Raw genomic sequence first — 14,933 nt, forward strand, 5'->3', positions numbered from 1 at the left:
AAGGATATCTATATTAGACACACCTACTGGTTATCCTAAGAAATCTGTATTCACATGCAGCCCTGAAAAGGAAAGGGCCCCAAATGTAAGGCTGTAGCTACATACACAGATTCCAGTCTTGCCTCAAGAGATGTGGGAAAAGCCGTAAGACTGGAAGAGCCTGCCTGGATGGGAAGCTTTGGGGTTTCTGGAAGATTAGCAACCGACAGCTACATAACTCCTCAAGGGCCTGTTTGTATACCCACCCCATTCCTCTTACTGGATATTGGGGGGGGGAAGGGGGGTTAGGCTGTGTTTCCATATCCTTCTACTCTAAGAGTATAAACAGGGAAAGTGAGAAGTTTTGATATAGGCTTGTCTTTCTTGACTTCATAGTTTGTCTACTCATTCTGAGAAAGTATAAAGGAGTGTGTGTGTGTGGGGGGGGGTTTGCTGGCTGGGTGAGGTATATGCCTGGGGAGGGCCCTGAAATATCATCTTCACAGCCTTACTAGTTCTCCTGATCCCCAAGGAAGCTCATATTTCTCGAACGGTACTGCAGCCATCTGGACTGTGTCCGCTAATGAACTGCTGCACTCCATAAAAACTAAATCTGTTAACAGTTTTCAGCCATGACTCCCCTCTCTTTCCCCACAGCACAAACCCTCCCTCCCTCTCATTCACAACCCCCACACTTCACCAGCATTGAACAAACATGCTGCTGAGAAAGGCCAAGGAAAACTGGCTAGTTGCCGCCTGTACTGAACGTCTCCCCCTGTGGCCCTCACCTCCTAGCAGAAAGCAAGCAACAGAGGAAGGAAGGAAGGAAGGAAGGAAGGAAGGAAGGAAGGAAGGAAGGAAGGAAGGAAGGAAGGAAGGAAGGAAGGAATCGTTCAGAAACAATGGCTAATTGTATCTCAGTGGAGTATACAGGGGTACAGACATGATGGCCTCCTTTACAAGCAGCCACAGATCTCTCTCTCGATAGATAGATAGATAGATAGATAGATAGATAGATAGATAGATATAGACAGACAGACAGACAAGTTCTTAGCTTCACTTCCGTCCCCTTATTTACAGAATAAGAGCTGGAAGAGACCTTGGAGATCTTCTACTCCAACTCCCAGCTCAAGCAGGAGACACTGACTATACCATTCCAGAAAAATGGCTGTCGAATCTCTTCTTACAAACTTCCAGAGTACCTGTGACTTCTGGAGGCAAGTTGTTCCGCTGATTAATTGTTCTGACTGTCAAGAAATTGCTCCCTATTTCTAGGTTGCTTCTCTCTTTGGTTAGTTTCCATCCGTTGCTTCTTCTCCTGCCTTCAGGTGCTTTGGAGAATAGCTTGACTCCCTCTTCTTTGTGGCAGCCCCTGAGATACTGGAACACTGCTGTCACGTTCCCCCCCACACCCTCGTCCTTCTCTTCATAAGAAATAAGACATATCCCGTTTCTGCAAATTCCTACTACAGCCATTTTTCAAATGAAGGACAAAGCACATGCATGAAGCCATATACAATGTTCACACACAGGTACGACCCAGAGGTTGCTCCTTCACAATCTCATCATTAGCATCTTTAAACGAACTAGAACGTTTGTTCCGTTCAACTGCCTGTTTTCTCTTGCAACAAGAATAGCAGCAGACAAATCCCCTCCTTAAAAAATGCACAGAAACTGAACCTGAAGTCAGGTCTCCGAGGCATCCCCCCCTCCCCTGCTGCTGGAGATTGTGATCCAGTATGTTTCAGCCAGTTCACTATTTTGTTTAAGGAACAGGGAACAAATTGTATTTGACTCACGCGGGCATTGGTTCAGAAAGAAGGTTTGTACACTCTCACAACACAGTTTACTCTCTCCCTGCATAGGCAAAATTAAACCATGTTATAGCACAAGCACTCAACAGTTGGCAGGAAGTTAGGAAGACACATTTGGAAAGGTATGGAGCACTGGCTCTAGCTGCGTTGCCCTTCGAGTCTTGTTCCAAATGCAGAAAAATATATTAATAAAATCACAGATTCAGTAGCTGTCAGGAGCTCAAGCCCCCTTCAATGCAGGCACTAAAGCAGGGGTCCCCAAACACCAGTCCGTGGACCGGTACTGGGCCACGGCATGCCAGAAACTGGTCCTCACAAACAAGCCAAGCCCCATTGGCAGGATGCAGGCAGCACACAAAACCACGCCCCCTCCGGTCCCAGGGAAAACCTCTCTCCACGTAACCGGTCCCTAGTGCCCAAAAGGTTGGGGACCTCTGAACTAAAGCAGGCATTTAGGACTGTGAGGAAGAAAAGGGACAATCTTGCTGTGCAAATTATTTTTCATAGTGTAATCTCACATGGAGCCTTCTCCATTTAAAGTGGTTGGCCGTTCCAACTCTAATTCCAGCAACTGTTGTTTGGTCACATTAATGCTCCGTGGCACTGACCTAAAGGTTAGCATTCAAGGACTTGCTACAAAAATCTTCATGCAGCTGGCAAAGGATTTTATTGCTTGTTTGAAATGCTCCGATGTTTTTATAGTCCATTAAGATCTACTCTAGCAAAATGAACTCACATATGATAGGCCAGCCATTAAGGTGAGGTTTGGATTAATTAGCATCAGCTTGACAATGCTGTTCAAAGTTGGAAAAAGTTACAGTGAGGCAATTTTGCAACAAAGTTAGGAAAAGGAAAGGGGGAAATGAGATGTTCTGGATTTACATTTAGGGAAAAAAAACCTCTGCAACATTGGCAGCATAAGAGATCAGTCAAAACTTTTTGCCAAGCTGTTATCTTAAATGCAGCAGACAACCACCAGATCTATCTTCATCTAATACACAGGCTACTTTTCCTGCTGAGTATAATTCATTTCCTTCCTGGCCAGCATCTTTTCAAGATCCATTAACTCCCAAGTGATGATGGGATTACAGTTTCCAGAATTCTCAACTCAGATGAATTCCAGTTCTGACTTTGGGAGAAGTCTGATTTACATATTTAACACAATTGTCAAGGGTAGCTAACGGTGTGTTAGTGGCACATTTACAATTCCCTAGACTGAAAAATTGATTAGCTAGCATGATAGGAAGTCACCGAGAATCATCCTTTCTTGTGGATGATTCTACTCCACTACATAAAAAGATTTGTTATTGATTCTGAACTCAGAAACTGAACATGTAAATTTCACTCCCCTTCATGTATGCCCAATGCTCCAATTGCTCACAAGAAATTTTACCTGCAAATCTGTTTTCATCAGTGAAGCTCCAGCCTCCACAATGTAATGGCAGATGGTCCGCTGGTGAAGTGCTGCAGCCTGATGCAAACTGGTCTCACCACTAACAGGAAGATTAAAATGGAGAACTAGGATCAAAAATACATACCCTCTTCTGCTATGTTCCAAAAGGCAAACAATACATAAAGTTTCGACACAGCCCTGGCTGGAACCAGGCTGTAACACAGGTTCTTGTATGTTAATGTTTGCATGGCCTTAGTAAGACATGGGGGACTAGTTCTTACATCAGCTAGGAAGAGAGGCTGAGCGACAGACAACAAAGAGGGAAAGTCCTCCCTAACAAGTCATACGTAACATTTTCTTTTTTGCTCCCTGGAGACCTCAGTGGAAAGGGAAACGGCAACGGAATAGTAGTGAATGTGGCATTAAGCAAGGAAAGTTATGCAGAAACAACTGACTCTGGAGAGGGTGATTTACTGAGGTTCTTCTGTAATTCCCTTGCACCAGGATTCTCTGATGACCTGCAGGCTGTCCACCTTTTCTACAGGTGTAGCTGCTGGTAGGAAAATAAAGCTTCCACTGCTTCTGCAAACAGATCCACAGACACAATTCCTGTTTCAAATAGTCAGTTCTAAGTAGCAGAGAAAGCTGGAATTCTAGAGGACAGGGGTGACGAAAAAGAGTAAACTTCTACTTGTTTTTTTTTAGACGTGAGAATTCATGCTTACAACACAACCTATTCAGAATGACAGCTCTCAAAACCATGATCCCAAAGGACAGACTGCGAGGTTGAGCTATCCTTCTCTACATGCAAGACTAGACTCCACTGTCTAGAGTCACTTGTTGGGATGGGTGGCCATACAAATTTGAATGAATGAACGAATGAACGAACACATGAATAAATAAATACGCAGGCACTCACAACTGGGTCAACTGGGGGGGGGGGGAGAAACAGTACACAAGTTCCCTTGTGATGTTCTGCCACCATAACTGAGAATGGACTTACTTTTCTTCTTCTGCCACATCCAAAATCTCTGCGGGAGCTGGAATAGAGAAAGCGCGCGAGAGAAAACAAGATCAATCTGCATGATAGGATCCATGCCACTATTTTCCCTGTCTACTATGGATGGAGAATCTATTTTCTTCCCCTTAGAGAGAAAATAGGACACACATTTCTCATAAATACTGAAACCATTCTGCGAAATGCGCAACATTCATCTTCTAATACTTAGTATTCTAAATCTGCTTTTATATATTTTTATTTATTTCGTTATATCCCGTCTTTAAGGGACGCGGTGGCTCAGTGGGTTAGGACGCTGAGCTTGTCGATCAGAAGGTCGGCAGTTTGGCGGGTCGAATCCCGAGTGCCGCGTAACAGAGTGAGCGCCTGTTACTCGTCCCAGCTTCTGCCAACCTAGCAGTTCGAAAGCACGTAAAAATGCAAGTAGAAAAATAGGGACCACTATGGTGGGAAGGTAACAGCGTTCCGTGCGCCTTTGGCGTCTAGTCATGCCGGCCACATGACCACGGAGATGTCCTCGGAGAAGCGCTGGCTTTTCGGCTTTGAAACGGAGATGAGCACCGGCCCCTAGAGTCGGAAACGACTAGCACGCATGTGCGGGGGAAACTTTACCTTTACTATCCCGTCTTTATTACTTTTATAAGTAACTCAACATACCTAATACGCCAGGGTTCTTCAAACTTTGCCCTGTTATGAATTGTGGACTTCCAACTCCCAGTATTCCTCAGCCGGCGTAAGTTTGAAGACCCCTGTCGTACGCCTTCTTCCTTCTACTTTCCCCACAAGAGCCACCTGGTCAGATGATTTGGGCCGAGAGAGAGAGAGTGACTGGCCCCAAGTCACCCTATCTGGCTTTTGTGCCTAAGGCAGAACCAGACCTCACCATCTCCTGGTTTCTTCTGTCTTCTAGCCTGGTGCTTTAATCACTAGATCGGCTCTTTTCACAAAATCTATGGATGCCACATTGCCATATTGATTTACACAGGTTCACTGATTCTCTCAGAAAATAAGAACATCAGAAAGCTGCTTTGTTTGCCTATCTGCTCAGAGAAAAGATAACCGTCAACTGGAACAGTGAACAGCGCTGGATGAAGCTATGGGTTAACTGGGCAGGGATATTACTAGTTGGCTTTCTGGTAGACAAGTGTTCTGTGATTAGCCAGGCAACCAGTTTCTAATTGGCAAGCCTCAATTAATGTTTGAAGAATATCTGCAACATGCACTTAAGGCTGAAGTCACTATAGCATTTTACACAGCCGTACAACACTGCAAGAATCCAAAATAAAAGTAGCATGTTGAAATCTACTGTTGATTAGTTTCTTACACCGATTAAAATAATCACAGCTAATAAGGTCATCCATTTTGCTGACCTGACTTACCATTCTCAATTATGTATTTCACAATCTCCTTACTCCCTGATTTCACAGCATGGTGAAGGACAGTTTGGCCCGTGGGATCACGCATCATCAAGTCTTTGCCAGCCTGGTGCAATTCTTTGAACTAGAGCAACACAGAATCACTTGAAATGAGCCACAATACAGACATTATTGAGGTAAGCCTCAATCAAAGCAATTTATACAAAAGTTTAAAACAAGCAGCAACAAAAGGAGATTACTGGAAAAAAGAAGTTAACAGTTAATCACTTGGATTGTGGCATGAGCCAGAAGCAATTAAAAAGGCCTTTCCAGCAAAAGGATGTTTCAGTCTCCCATTCAAAAGAGAGCATTACTGGATGTAATCAGAGGCAGCTGATCTGATATATTTAGAGAATCTGTGAGATAGTGTTCTTCTCTGCATTCACTGTTTCACATAAAAGAGTAAATTTGCAGCCAAATCCTATTTCTGTGCTGGTAACAGTGAGGGACATCTGGCTGATGGACGTAACCAGGTGCTATATCCATATCAAAAGCATTGCTTTATCATCCAAGAGAGTCCAGTGGCCAGGTCTCTTCTACTCTATTCACTGATTGCTAAATCTGGGTTAACTAAAAACAATTTCCTTTCACGTACGAATGAACAATATTATGGTGTAATCCCTTAGTTATTATACACCATGCTAAGATGATGGCTGCAATACTGTAACACACCGAACCACACATTATCCAACCCATTTCAGCCTGAAATAAGGTGGTATGCAAGCCCAATCATAATAACAGGATTGATCCTGATGCACCAGATTTACGAGGCCCTATTCTGATTTATAGGGGACGCGGTGGTTAGGACGCTGAGCCTGTCGATCAGAAGGTCAGCAGTTTGGCGGGTTGAATCCTGGGTGCCATGTAGCAGAGCGAGCGCCTGTTACTTGTCCCAGCTTCTGCCAACCTAGCAGTTCGAAAGCACGTAAAAATGCAAGTAGAAAAATAGGGACCACTACGGTGGGAAGGTAACAGCGTTCCGTGCGCCTTTGGCATTTAGTCACGCCGGCCACATGACCACGGAGACGTCCTTGGACAAGCGCTGGCTCTTCGGCTTTGAAACAGAGATGAGCACCGGCCCCTAGAGTTGGAAATGACTAGCACGCACGTGCGGGGGAACCTTTACCTTTACCTTATTCTGATCTATAACAAGAATATTGCCAATAGAATGTGAAAATTATCATTGCAGATCATAAAAAGCACAGTTTACACAAGTGCTGAACTGAACAGCCTACTCATAAATTAGAAGGATCCAAAGAGTTAATGCTCTATAAATAGTAATTACTCCGTTTCATCACAATTCTTCCTGTCTTCTTATCCTCTATCATCTTAGAGGATAAGAACACAATTAAGAGACATTAATAGAGTAATCTGATGGGCTTTTATTTCTCTTTGTTGCAGCAAGCACTGTCTTAACTTACAGTTGGCTCAAGGAACCCATTCTAAATCTCCCTGTAATACAATGTAATAAAAATTGCATTATAGGTATTTCTGACACTGAATATAAAACACTGTGCCAAATTGCTCTGACTTCTGAAAGAATAGATACAGAGAGGACACCTGACATATTTCTAGCAGGGATCATTATGGACAAGTAGCTGGATTTAAGATTCGCACCTGAATTCAGCAAGATTAGTTAGTTCTGCTGAAGTAGTTTGGTCTAGGGGCTAAGGCAGCAGGCTAGAAAACAGGAGACTGTGAGTTCTAGTTTTGCCTTAGGCATAAATCTAGCTGAATGACCTTGGATCAGTCACTCTTGCTCAGCCCTAGGAAGCTGGAAATGGGAAACCAGTTCCAAAATCTTGCCAAGAACATTGTAGGGACTTGTCCATGAAGTTGCCAGGAGTCAAAACTATGGATCTGTATGCTTTTGTGTTAGTCAGATCCATACAACTGGAACTCATTCGAGTTCTTAGAAGTCTGTCATACAAATTGAAAGTTTTAAGTTGTAACTTGTCTAAACATCTTTACTGGAAAATCAATCACAGTTCTCCTCATATCTTCTAGGTGTCACAATAAAGCTCTGACAGAAATAGGAGGCCCTTAGTGAGCCTATTAGGAATTCACTGGATGAAAGGGCCACCTGGCTTAAAGGAAATTTGCACTGCTGCTGAAGGTTAACAAGCGAGCTGAAATCAACAAGTTACTTGGCACCACTAAGAGATTGGGAAGAGACTGAGAAGTAATGCAAATAGCACTGTTACATACAACCCTAAATAAAACCACTATGGATGATAGTGGTGTGGCATAGTTACTATTGCTGTGGCATAGGTACTATATTCTATTATATTCTTCTCAACATTGCAGCTTGATATTAACACAACAGAGCTGTTACCTTGGAAAAATTGTTATTCTTGGCAGCATCTATCAAAGCATCATCTGTAAAAGAAGAGACAGCAGTGTGCAAAATGAAGTAATTGACAAAAAGAAGGCAAGACATGTGAGGAAGACAAACGCCAAAGAAACAGCAACTGGTGGGAGGGCTGACAATAATTTTGCTTGGGGACAGAAAGTGGCTAATGAAAACAGGGATAACTATCCAGAAAACGTCATAAAATTACTTGTGAGTTTTGTGTACTGCTATGTTCATTAGGATAACTCTCACTTCCATCAATTTCAGACAAGTTGCAACTCAAAAATTCTGGAGGTTTTAATCAGGAGGGGGAAGCCTGCAATTGTTATTCTTATTCAGAAGTAAGAATAGAATCCTAGTGTGAACAGGGAGAGAAAAGGCACAACGTTTTGCTTCTTGTGGAGATTCTGAACTGGATCCCTCACTATTCTTGCAATATACATGGGGGGGGGGGAGAGAATTAACTGAATGGCAGCTTCATTCCTATGGAAACCTATAGACAGGACTTGCTCACAGAAGGAAGAAGAAAGTGATGGGAATCCCCGTATTAGGGCCCCCAATTTACATATTAAAAATAACCAACAAAATTTGGTTTTATGCATGCAAACTTTTCTGACATGGAACGTAGGCTCCATTGGGTGTGTCTGGAAGAGGAAAGATAAGCCCCCCCCCCCCAAAAAAAAAATTTAGATGCAAAATATGTGTTGCTGTGAAGGCAAGATACGGTAATTTATACCAATTCATCATTTCCTGAGTAAATGTTCTTCTACTGTTTACATTTCAATAGAAGATAATGGCTTGAACTGTGGAGTCCTTGGTGCTCTCTGAGCTTGGTTGTTTGCTTGCAGATCCTGTTTATTACACAACTACAGTGCTAATGATAGTTCCTTGACTAGGGTATTGTTTTTTACTTGAACTACCAAGGAAAAAACAGCTCCCCCACCAATAGGGCAGGATAAGCTGCTGTATATAAACAGGGAGCAAACCCCACATTTACTAGCACTTATATTTTACCTAGTCAGATAATGGAATGTCTGTAAACAAATCAACCAAGCTCAGAGAGCCCCAAGGACTTCATTGTTTAAGTTTCACTGCTCTTAGATACTCATTTTTATAGACATAGATGCAGTGCTTTTTTTGTAAAAGAAAAAGGTGCCGGAACACACACGTCATACAGCCCGTCTTGCCTACCCTACAAGGTTCCATCCAAAAAAGGTGCCGGAACTCCGTTCTGAGCGTTCTATGACCAAAAAAAGCCCTGCATAGATTTAATACAAGTGATAAGACTTGTGAAATTCTCTGATCTTCACAGGTTGCTAGTATTCCGTTTTCTTTTTTCCTGCAACTCCAAATCTCACACACAAACATCCAACCTAATACGTAACTCGGATGGAGAGAATTTAAGAAACAAGGTATGGAGGAATGAAGAGGCTGCAACCAGGAAAGTGGAGGGGGGGAGGGGAAGAGAGGGAGGAAGGCCACAGGATATGGGAAGAACAAAAATATTCAACGAGAGAGAAAACCGCATGACTCGGATCTCCAGTGTGAAACTCATGACGCCTCTTTAGGTGCTCACAATATGTCATGCTCTTCCCAAGGAAGACAAAGTCAAGAAAGAGAGTAAACCAGTTAAAATCTGTACTTTTCAGCTCCCTAATCAAAATGTCCTAAGGAGATACAGGAATGGAAAGCGGGATGGGGGAATAAATCACACAGCTTCCCAGTGTACAATTTTTTTATGAAGGTATTACCTAGAAGGTTTCTATATTTGTCTTAAACCCCCTCCCCCACCCACGGATGTCCAGGCATTTTTAAATTTGTACATTTTTTTTGTCTAAGCCTTTTTCCTATTGGCATTATCATTTGCTCTCCTGAGAAATAGGCATTTTATCCAACATGTCTTTTGTAACTGATTTACTTAAGGAAAGAACTTGCTTGATGCCATTAGGGTAGTCCTCAGGGCAGCCATTTTGTGATGGTTTTTTGGACACTTTTTTGGCTTTATGGCAGAAAACCCCCCCTGCAGATTCCTTTCATAGCATAAATGACTAGTCAGCATGAAAAGATGAGGAGAAAAGCTGAACAGGGAAGAGGAAAGCAGATGCCCTCAAGGAAATGGTACCTGGAAGTTGCCTTATCAATGGTTCATATTTTGAGGAATTACACTCTAGTCAACTCTAGGAAATACTTTTCATTTGTACAACTGAAAGAGGCCCCAGACTGGCATCTGGCAGACCTTAATCCTGCTGCTTTTCCTTGCATCCCATGCTGCTACAGGTGGAAGATTAACTTTGTATCACTGTGACATTTTCTCCCAAATGTTGTGAGTTGAGGAAGGCAGTATGCAAAAGGTAATGCTTCTTGCCTTGGAAACAATCATCCAAGCAGGTGCTCTCCAGAAAGAATTCCCCAAGCAGGATTCCAGCAACTTTAAATTCCTGTTGCAGCAGGGATGAATAAAACTTTAATTTTTCTGCATTAGAGAACATTTGTATAGTGTTCTAGCCTGGCTTCTGCTTGTATCTTTGTAGTTCTGTAATGCTCTTATATCTAAATGTCACCAATCAGATGCTAAAAGTAAACTCTACTGCAAGCTGTACTAAAACACTCGTTTTCAAATCTGGACATATCCCAATGTGAGATCTCACCTGCATGAGCAAGCACATTGGTGATGAAACGTCTTTCCCCAAGTGTGAATATTCAAATAAATATAACTGGACACAGCAATGTTGCTTCCCACTTCCATAGATTGTATCAGTTATGCTAAAAAAAAGTTAGCAACCAATTGTACTGCAAGTCCATATAGCAAACAAAAGGCCTCACCTTTAAGGGTCTGGCTGCTGTCCACTGCTGAGCTGGAAGAACAAAACAAGAAAGATTCAAAGCTAAAAAAACAGGTCCTTCCTATCCAAAGCCCCCCCCCCCACCTTCTGTAAGAATTCCTCTCTATTTGCCTAGAATCAAAGAGACAGAAAAGGGAAGATCCTGCTGTTCCTACAAATCGGTAATTCTGATTTGTGCTATTTAAGGAATTAAGCCGTTTGAAATAAGTAACTGATCCAAGACGTTTTCAGGAATTCACATCTTCTATCTTGGCTTGTTCACCCAGTTTGAACCACCGTGCCATTCTGTTAAAATTCAAGTAGATTTTCCAATATTCCAATTATTGAAGCTATGGGTATGGAGAGTAAGGAATATGACCTTGACGCATGTGCTGTTGCCTAGGCAAAAGGGACTAATACGCTTTTTAAAGTCCAGAACATTCAGATAACCTTTGGAAGTGGCTCAGGCTGACATTTCTGTAATTCACTGAACTACAAAAATGAAGAGGAGGAGGAGGAGGTATAGCACAATCAGACTTGCAAAATGTTGTTAGTACAGTCAATCTCAACAGAGGTTGTTGTAGTCATCCTGTGGAGTTGATTTTATAGCCTGGTATTTCTAGTGGAGCTGACAAATAACACCCACCCCCCCCGCCCCGCTATCCTAATCTGAAGATTCAACTCACAAAGACTGAATTCTCATTCCCCATTTTGTATAAAACCTTAAGCTATTTTTCCTTGGGGTCCTTCCCTTAATCTAGCCTGGTCTTTCTTACCTCTAGTCCCCAAGCAGACAGCCTCACCTGGAGACTGGTGTAGACGGTGGCGAAATTGGGAGAGGAAGGTGTTGCTTTGTAGGTGTTGAGGGAACATCAACAAGGTCAGGCATGGCAGGAGATGTGCCCACTGTTTGAGTGCGCACTAGTTCTGGGTCTAACACAAACAACTCATCCTGGGAGATCTCTGTTACATAATTAAGATGTTCCTGGAATTATATAGATAAACAATTTTAGGGACAGAATTTTTCTACTATTATTATCTAGTCAGGACCTCAATCAATATCATTTGATAATATGCAGAAAACCACTACAATTGCTTTTGTTCTATATAAATACATCAAAAACAAACAGAAACAAAACCTAGCTGGAGATAATAACTATTTCTGAAAGTAGTACCGAATATTTAAAAAACAAATTAAAGCTAAGATATATGTAAAAAAGTCATATGATATTTTATAAAAAAAGCATGAAAATATACTTTTTTATTTTTTATTGGTTGGAGAAGCTCATTGTCCACTCTCTTTGGACAAGAAAGCAAAGCTCACCTGGGCACGGTCTATTCTATAAAAACGATCTGCTGTGGTTGCTGTAAAAGAAATACATAAGTTACTTGGTATTTATACAGAATCCCAGAAAGTTATTAAGTGCTTTCCTTCATTTTCTCAATAATTTAACTGATATTGTCTGCTAAGCTTGTAAGCCGCCCTGAGTCTTCGGAGAAGGGCGGGATATAAATGAAATTAAAATAAATAAATAAATAAAAATACTTCCCAATATATCTGTGTAGCAGAAATCCCTGGAATTTGCCTTTCCAAAGAGACAACTGAAAGATGTTGAATTCTGAACTCAAGGCAATATTCCATGATTGAATGCTGAATACAATAAGCCTGTCATATAGCGTCAAGGATGTTAGTCACTTCAACAAAACATGACTTACTACATTAAGGTAAACAGATCCAATTATTCTCTTATTTTTAGTCATCTTGCTTTTGAGTACAAATAAAGAAACCAGCTTCATTAAAATGTGCTTTGTTTTTCTTGTTACATGGTTGCGTATGCTAAATATAGTGAGTTTTGACAAAATCTCATTCATTTAATATACTCGGTGTGACATATATACGTGTCATACTGAATATAAAGCTCACTTTCATATCTTGACATTTAAACTGATAGATTATTATCATCACTAACTGTTAATCAATGAAAGAATAATTAAAACTAAATAAAATCCGTTAAGTGCCAGGGATTCATGTTAGCAGGCGTTACTCCCATCTTTGACAGTTTAAGCGACATAAAAAGTTCCATGAGGAGTAAAGCAAGAACTGGCTGCTCCTAAATGCTCACATGCACATTTCTTTCTCCACCAAGATCAGTGAATGCATACACACGCACAATTAGGATGATGTAAGGGCACTCCAGCTAGCATTCGCATAGACCAGGGGTAGGCAACCTCGGCTCTTTTATGACTCATGGACTTCAACTCCCAGAATTCCTGAGTCAGCTATGCTAGTATAGACTTTCGGAATATGACTGCAACTGTGTAAATAATTTGCTGCTGTCTAATTTAAAAGGTCTAGGATTTTCCAACTTTTCCAGAAGGTTCCTGACTCATTTCACCTAAGGCTAAGGTAGATTAGCAAGTAGATAGGACACAAGCCATGATACCAAGACAACTCTTTGGCATTGCTGGTTTGTAAAGAAAATATAGAGGTATTCAGTTTCCCTGTTTGGAGCCCTTCTGATATGTTGTTGAACTTCCAATACATCGAAAGGACGAGAAAAGCACGTGGCTGAGCTATATGGAAATGGAGGGGAAGTGCTCACTCCCAATAGATCAGAATCATTAATACTCTTTAGTGCTATTGGGTGCTCATGTTTTGCCTCCATGTGTCTGTATTAAGGCTCCGGGCATAGGAGAGCATTCAGCCCATAGGAACTACAGTCCAGGTGACTAAATTTTGTTGACTTACAGAACTCCCTTTACTTCTTTTGGATTTTCAGAATGCCGTGGCCAAGCAGAGGTTGCTATGGCTGGATCCTAGAAAGACTGGGGAATTTTCTTTGGGAAAAGAGCAGAAGTGATGGGGAAGGGAGGGGAGCTCATGACACAAGCCAGAGCAGATTAGAAGACTGAAAGAGCCTCGTTTATCCTGTCCCGGGGAGAGATTTACAGTCGTGGAGCTGTTGATGAAGGCCAGTAATTCAACCATTTTAATGAGCCTGTGTTGCCCCTGAATACCACTCCAGCTTTTCCCCCCCCAATGACACATTTTCCTCTTATTTGGAACATGCTGCTGGGAAACTGGCAGAAAAAGAGGAAATAATCTGCAGCAACAATATCTGGGAACAGGATCCTCATACAGGGGCACAAAAGGGATGGCCTCTTCTCACTGGGATCCCATAATCAGATGGGTCCCTGTGCCTGTATGTTGTGCATCAGGACTGGCGATTTCATTTCTTTATTTGGGAACAAGATTATACAGTGATGTACATTTGGAAGGATAGTTTTCTCTTATTCCTTGTGAATAAGGGATGGGCCGGAGTGAAGGAGAAGCTAAGTAATAACTGACCTACTGACACTGGCAGAACAATAGTATCTTGCGGTCCCTTGGGGTCTAAGAGCATAAGGCTCCCACCCTGGGCCACGCCTCCTTCACCTCTCACCTCTTGCGTCGGCCCATTTACCTCCAGTGCTCCTCCTTGGCTGGTTCTCCTCCACCCCCATTCTCCCTGCCCAATGGGACCCCTGCCCTCCACCCCGTGCCCTTTGCCCTGGCCGTTTCACAGAGGCACCCTTTGTCCTGGGCCTTTGGCTGCACAGGACAGACAGCCGCCAGCCAATTGGGTGGGTGGCAGGCAGAAGCCATGGTGCTGCAGGCAGGAGCCATGGGCGATCGCAGGGGCTGCATTATGGGGCGGCAGGCAAGCAGTATGCAAAGAAAATTAAATTTTAAATGCATTTAATTGGCAGGCTCGACTTCACAAACATATGATAACCATATGTCTCTGAGACAGACATTTGGTGCTTTGGTTGTTTAATATACGAGATGAATGTGCCGGATAATGCGTCAGTCTCCTGCTGCCCCACACCAGGCCGCCTCCCCCTTGCAATGGCAGGAGGTATGCCGGCCCTGCCATTCGCCTATTCACCCCCCCACCCCACCCCACAATCGGGAGAAGCCACGCAGGCCCTGACATTCGCCTGCTGCCCCACAACACAGCCCCTGCAATCACCCACCGCACGCTGCCCCCTTGCAGCACCATGGCTTCTCCGTGCCACCCACCCGATTGGCTGGCAGCTATCTGTCCTCCGCAGCCAAAGGCCCGGGACAATGGGTGCCTGGGTGAAGGGCACAGGGT

The 14,933-nt window shown here is 42.8% G+C and overlaps 1 protein-coding gene across 7 annotated transcripts in view; it reads right to left on the reverse strand.

Moving 5' to 3' along the window:
- DGKZ (diacylglycerol kinase zeta) overlaps positions 1-14,933 on the reverse strand; it is a 125,909-nt gene that overhangs the window by 3,761 nt on the left and 107,215 nt on the right. For 6 of the 7 annotated variants that reach the window (XM_081315070.1, XM_081315069.1, XM_081315068.1 and 3 more), the window contains 7 exons: positions 12,119-12,159; positions 11,598-11,779; positions 10,796-10,827; positions 7,955-7,998; positions 5,584-5,704; positions 4,190-4,226; positions 3,187-3,286 (listed from right to left, as the gene is read on the reverse strand). In XM_081315070.1, the coding sequence (XP_081171196.1) occupies positions 3,187-3,286; positions 4,190-4,226; positions 5,584-5,704; positions 7,955-7,998; positions 10,796-10,827; positions 11,598-11,779; positions 12,119-12,159 (557 nt within the window). Of the gene's footprint in view, positions 1-3,186; positions 3,287-4,189; positions 4,227-5,583; positions 5,705-7,954; positions 7,999-10,363; positions 10,411-10,795; positions 10,828-11,597; positions 11,780-12,118; positions 12,160-14,933 lie in introns of those variants that run through there. The other variant, XM_081315066.1, reaches the window with a different exon arrangement.

Source organism: Vipera berus (genome assembly GCF_964194415.1).
Source record: "Vipera berus genome assembly, chromosome: 1".
Lineage (NCBI taxonomy): Eukaryota > Metazoa > Chordata > Lepidosauria > Squamata > Viperidae > Vipera > Vipera berus.